Consider the following 6,600-nt stretch of genomic DNA (forward strand, 5'->3'; position numbering starts at 1 on the left):
TGGAATAATGTACAAACTGCTGGTGCAGTGAGATTTGAGTGATTTAAGACTGTATGGAGAAGGGCAGCATTTCTTTCTGGAAATCTAAAGCACACCACAAACAAAGAATCAGAACTCAATTAGTTCTCATTCAAAAATATTGGAAGCATCCCCAACAACCCCCCCCCCCCCCCCCCCCACCACCACCACCAAAAGATTAATAGCAATGAAGTAAGTGAATTACGTATTTGAAGTAATCAGTGAACCAGAGTATGAATGCAGAATTGGCAGGGTACAGAGAAAATCAGAGGAACAGAAGATATTGTCCCTTTCAAAAATGTTTAATCCAGCGCTAAACAACCACTTAAAAAAGAACTGGATGAATACTTCAGTAGTGAAAGTTGACAAACTCCGTGGAATAACAGTCCAGATATTTTAAAGACCTGACACAGACTCCAATAGATCCAGTCGATCCTGATTGATTCTGTCACTCTCAAGAACAAGTGCTGCTATTACAGAGCCATAGAGATGTACAGCACTGTCACCGAAATGTATTCTGCGGTATACAACTGGTGAGGGTTGAAAAGCTGACTCTATCCATAAGAAAATAATGTTTCACGTTTATCCTCAATGTTTAAAGTACAGGAGTATTATCCTTAAAATTTTCTTAGATGCTTAAATTAATAGAACGTACAGAAAAGCGTAAATTTGTATATGGCATATTGAGTAGAATGGACTTCGTGGATCTAATTCATTTGGGTTATTCTTTCTTGTGATAATAAAATCCTCATATTAAACGTCTTAGTGAGTGGTGAAGTTTTAGTCTGGGTGAGAAAGAGAACGAGTGACTGGCAACTTGAGAACAGTCAGCGATCTTAAAATCCATTCCGACTTCTAAACTTATAGCAGGGTTTACGTTCTCTGTACTGTAGATAATCTTCTCAAACAGTTCTGATATGGAAAAGGGCGGGACCTCTTCCACTGCTACTGAAATTCGAGCTAGCAGCACGGTCTATTCCTGGCCCCCAAAAAGTATTCACAAGGACTTACCGTCACTGCCCGAGTGGTTGTCAGCACATTCATCCACGTGAATTCAAAACTAAATTTACAAAAAAGAAAAACGCCTAGTGGGGTAAACATTTGCAAATACAAATTGTGATTAGCCCAGTCTCGTGTTTCTGTAAAATTCAGTTTTTGTGTTACACCAGGACTTCAAAAGGCTCCGTGAAGAATATATATACCAGAGGTAATTGGTTTGAAAAAAAAAGTTTTTTTTCCTCTCTCTCGCGCCCTCAACTTGTACTTGGGGCACCCTCACTGAAGTTAATACTCTGTAAATGGAAGTTGGGAGATGTGGCGTCAGGAGGAGGATTATTGGAGGAACTCTGTGTGCGACATGAAAGGGGAGGGCGCTGTGCTGCTCTGACCCCAACTCCAGGTTGTTGGTGCCGCCACAGCGAGAGGATGAGGGAGGACAGGAGCACACGCAGCATCTGTGGGGACATCCTCCGGTGAAAGCGACGTGAACTCCTGGTTCGGCCGGCGGCACTCTGCACAATGGGAGACCGCCTGTCCTCCGAGGATTGTCACAATAACAAATCCAGCACCATCCTCTTTGTTAATCCTGCAAACGGGGTAAGTCCACACGTGCCTCAGCAAGAGTTCTCTGAGCAGTGGGTGATAGGGATGGGCACAGTTATGGCCAGCATCGTCCTGATCATAGTCCTCGGCAACCTCTTGGTGGTCTTTGCCATCGCCAGGAACCAGCGGCTGCAGACGCTAACCAATGTTTTTATTGTGTCTCTGGCCTGTGCAGATCTGATTATGGGCTTGTTGGTGGTGCCTTTCGGGGCGACCTTGGTCGTTCGAGGTAACTGGTTGTACGGCTCGGTTTTCTGTGAGATCTGGACCTCGGTCGATGTCCTGTGTGTGACGGCGAGCATCGAAACTTTGTGTGTGATCGCCATCGACCGCTACGTGGCGATCACTTCCCCTTTCCGCTACCAGAGCCTATTGACTAAAGCCCGAGCTCGGGCCATCGTCTGTGTGGTGTGGCTCATCTCTGGCCTCATCTCGCTGTTGCCCATCATGATGCACTGGTGGAGGGATGACCAGCCCGACGCCATCCGCTGTTACAATGACCCCTGTTGCTGTGACTTTGTCACAAACAAAGCCTACGCCCTGGCTTCCTCCATCATCTCCTTCTACCTGCCTTTACTCATCATGATCTTCGTCTATGCCCGCGTCTTTCAAGAAGCCAAGAAGCAAATGAAGAAGATTGATAAGTGCGAGGGCAGGTTTTACACCAGTCACTTCATCCCAAACGGCAGGTCAGCCCGGAGGAGACCCTCCAAGATTATAGCCATTAAGGACCACAAGGCGTTGAAGACACTGGGGATTATTATGGGAACCTTCACCCTCTGCTGGCTGCCCTTTTTTCTGGCCAATGTTGCGAAGGCGTTCCGGGCTGACATCGTGCCTGGCAAACTCTTTCTGTTCTTCAACTGGCTCGGCTATGTCAACTCAGCTTTCAACCCCATCATTTACTGCAAGAGCCCAGACTTCAGAGCCGCCTTTAAGAGGTTACTGTTCTGCCCCGGCCAGGCAGACAGTAACAGACTGTGCTCGGGCTCCGGGGAGTTCTCCCGGTGTTCGGGCGTGTTTGGCACCACCCTGGACCCCAGGAGCCTGGAGACTTGGTCAGAGTGGAACAGCTGCCAGGAGGCGAACGGGGGCAGTTTGGATCGGCACCTGGGGGAGAGCCCTGAAGACCAGGAGTCCCAGTTCTAGGCGCGGGTGGACCGAAACAAAAAACAAAAGTCGCTGGCAAAAGCTCGGCAGGTCTGGCAGCGTCTGTGCAGAAAAATCAGAGTTGATGTTTCGGGTCCAGCGACCCTTTCCTCTTTCGGTTTTTATTCAGCTTCTAAACAGAGGTCGGTGGGGGGGAAAAAAAGGCGTTGGAGACGAGACAGAGCAGTCAGTGCGGGCTGCCTCAGTACATCATTGTAGGAAACACGCACTGAAGCCAGCAGACTAATTTCGCGGCGGATTCCTTCCACAAGCGATCGTTCCCCGCAGTTCTGGAAAACGGTAGATTAACACTAAGGTTTGAATTCGGAGCAATCACAGACTGCAGAAGGGGACAGGCATTTCCGGAATCCGCTGATTTTCATCAGACTAACCAACAGCCCACCATCACGAATGGTATATCCTGGTTAAATCACATTCCATGGTCAATGGCAATTTCCAACGTACGTGAACGATGATCTCTCCGTGAACGCTGCTATTTACATCAACGATCGCCTTGTCCCCAGAATAGCCGAAGGAAAGGTCATTAACTTATTTTCAACGTTTTGGATTATGTTTTAAAATGAAACTTTTGGTTTCTCTTTAACAATGAGTAAACAAAGATCCACATGTCTAAAATAAAAGATTTCAGATTTTTCTAACAGCTGGTCATGACCGACGCCTCTTATCGGAGTGGTTCAATCCGAGCAGTCCATCCTCAAGACATGGATCAAGGTGTTGCTGCCAATTTGGTGAAACCCCTCTCTCTCTCACTGTAAGACTGTGTTTTGAATAACACTACCTCCAGCTGTACAGATTGTGTACAGATCTATTTATATTAAACATTGTTTATATTAAACAAATTCGCATTTTATATATTTAAAAACAGACAAAGCGACGCGCAACCTCAGTTGACCGGTAAAGAGATGAACGAACAGGGGTCTGTTACTTATTTAAATAATTTAAATTCCACAGGACCAACTTCATCTGCACTTTCCTAAGTGTTGAAAGTTGGTATTTCTCAGTACAAAGATTGTGTGTGCCACGTTGTATCTATGATGAATATTTTACAGCTCATGTTATATGGACAGAACCAAACAAAATAAAACTCCCGGTAAGTTTTCGAAAGTGAAACGAATAGGTACAAAATAGGGATCTCGTGTTGAATGATGATGTACTGTAACGTTTACCTGATAAACCAAAAAAAAGCGTTTCCACCCCGCGTTATGAAATTCACCTTCAGCTGTGAGTGATGTAATTGTCACAGTCTGCTTTCTCGCACATATTTATATAAAACGCAGCTCAATACAATGTGTGGATATTTGGTATATGTGCAATAAACATCATTTAACAGTACACGTGTATATTTATATAACTTACTGCAAAAGATTGAGAGCAAGGTTTGCCCGCGCTTCTATCATTCACAACACAGCCATGTTTCCGAAAAGATGTTCTTCAGTGCAAGTAATTTGGTGCTGTGGGTGTTTTATTTTCTGGTAACATTTGAGTTTGCAATGTTATAATAATTTAGTATCGTTCTAATTTTAAAACGTGCAAAAGCTGCAGATTATTCAAGTGAAGAAAACGGTGTACAAGTTTAATCCACTGCCTAGTCCCAGCCTGATAACAATGTTCCTTACCACTGAGAAATGTTGCAGCATGTTTTTGCTCTCCCTGCTGATAAACAAAACCAGGTGATCATTGCCGCCTCCAGCTTACATTCGGAATGCCCACGAAATTCTAACTGTGACGACCAACGTTGAAACTCTTATTACCAAAAAAGTGTCACATTCAACAGGGAGGTTCATAGCTCCATTTTACGCTAAAACTTAAAACATTTTCTGATCAACCTGTTCAGAGATTATATTACCCACCTCTGGAGCAGGTGGGACTTGAACCCAGGCCTCCTGACGCAGAGCTAGGACATTACCACAGCACCACAAGCGTCCACTTCTGCGCTGTCCTCTTCCCCCCCCCCCCAAAAAAAATCAAATTGGTTAAGACTAGCAATACTTAACTCAGGCGGAGGCCACTCAGCACCCCTGGAAATATTTGCAAAACGATGGAATCCGCTGTCACGCTGTTTTATTTTTCAGACTAACTGATTCAGGAGAACTGTGAGGATTTTTACTAATATTGCTTTGTGCGAGTGGTAAAATTTACTGTTTGTTTGGCAGAGTTAACATTCCGAGCTGATTTATGAACAAACGGAGCAAAGCAAACTGGGAAAGGTTAAAGAAAGTCCCATTCTTACTGAACACCCCACCAACCTCCCAGCACGGCTCAACTATAGCAAAACGGAGATAGAAGTGCTATATATCCTACTAGTCAGGAACAAGCTTTTAAATACTGAAGAAATGTCAAAATATTCCAAAAGCCTGCTTCGAACCCTTTTCTTTTTAGCAGTTGAGATTTTTCCATTTTGACAAGCGTGTGAAAGACAGAAAACTAAAAAGGGTTACAGGAGTGCCTCAGCTCAGCACTAGACGCAAAGCAGATTGTAAAAGCGAGTCTTCGCCGCCCACTGTAATTTCATCAACAATTTGACAGGCATTTTAGAACAGAGCTCCCGAGGAGTGGGCAGCACTAACCTCAGCACTTCAATGTTCTTCTGCGGGAACCAATTGAGTGCTCTTGCCGTGTTCTCGGCCCGAGGCAGCTTCTTGGCTGATCGGATGCCGATGCCTCATTCAGACCCCTGTGGCCTGACAGATTTAGTCAGCAGCGGTCTGTCATTGTTCTCCGGGGCAGGATACTGGCACGATCCCTGAACCGCTACATCATTGAACATCACTAGCCACCTAGACAAGTGTCCTACTACTTTAAAATGAAAATAAGGATAAAATCTAGGAGAGAGTTGATATTTTAGAAAACAAGCAAGCAAGTTCTTTTTTGGATAAAATCACATCACCTGCAGGCTGCAGGCTCCTCCTGCTGGGACCATGATCCGTTTTTAAAATTCCTTCTTCTGACAATGGCTTTTTTGGTCCTTTCTAATATCACCAAGGTAGTAGTAGTGAACATTTTTCTCGAACTGCTGCTGTCCACGCGGTGTAGTTGCTTCCCAGTTAGTGACTAGTGCAAGAACAGGAACACGGTTCCAGGACAGGATGGTGAACACTGAACCTTCCAGCTTGCTACAATGTCCAATGACACAACAGGCACCACTCCCACATCCCCAGGTAAGGTTCTGGGGCCCTGGGTTCTAATCTCACCATGACAGCTGACGGTATTTAATTACCTATTTTTAAAAATCTGAAATTAAGAGTCTAATGATGACCATTTTCCACATTGCCAAATGTCAGAAAACCCAGTTGGTTCACTAATATGCTTTAGGGAAGGAAACCAACATCCTCACCTGGTTTGACCTACATGCGACTCCAGATCCACAGCAAAGTGGTTGACTCTTAACTGTCCGGAGCAACTGGGGATAGGCAATAAATATTTCCCTAGCCAGTGACACCCTCATCCCCTGAAATGAATTTTTAAAAACTATGACAACATGAGCCTGTGTACCATAAAGATTTTCTCAATAGCAGACACTTGAATCCAGCAACAGTATAGAACCTGCTGTCACAGAAAATTGATCAATGAAAAAGGTATTACATGAACAAAGTAATGGGAGAGAACAATGCTTCCTGCGATAAAGGTAAATAGATCAGTTTGTTAAATTCTTTTGAGGGTTGTGAACAACACCAGCAAGGTTAGCATTTATTGCCGATGCCTAACTGTCCTCAAGACGGTGGTAGTAAGCTACCTCTTAATCAAGTGGCTTGCTTGGCCATTTCAGAGGGCAGTCACAATGTTATGGGCCTGGAGTCACGTTGACCAAAT

The 6,600-nt window shown here is 44.7% G+C and overlaps 1 protein-coding gene across 1 annotated transcript; it reads left to right on the forward strand.

Annotated features, from left to right (window-relative positions):
- Nucleotides 1-1,036: 1,036 nt before the first annotated feature.
- Nucleotides 1,037-4,122, forward strand: adrb1 (adrenoceptor beta 1). The gene has a single exon (XM_060842115.1). It carries the CDS (start codon nt 1,537-1,539, stop codon nt 2,767-2,769), a length of 1,233 nt encoding a protein of 410 aa, XP_060698098.1. The 5' UTR covers nt 1,037-1,536; the 3' UTR covers nt 2,770-4,122.
- The last annotated feature ends 2,478 nt before the right edge of the window (nt 4,123-6,600 follow it).

This window comes from Hemiscyllium ocellatum, chromosome 22 (assembly GCF_020745735.1).
Source record: "Hemiscyllium ocellatum isolate sHemOce1 chromosome 22, sHemOce1.pat.X.cur, whole genome shotgun sequence".
NCBI lineage: Eukaryota > Metazoa > Chordata > Chondrichthyes > Orectolobiformes > Hemiscylliidae > Hemiscyllium > Hemiscyllium ocellatum.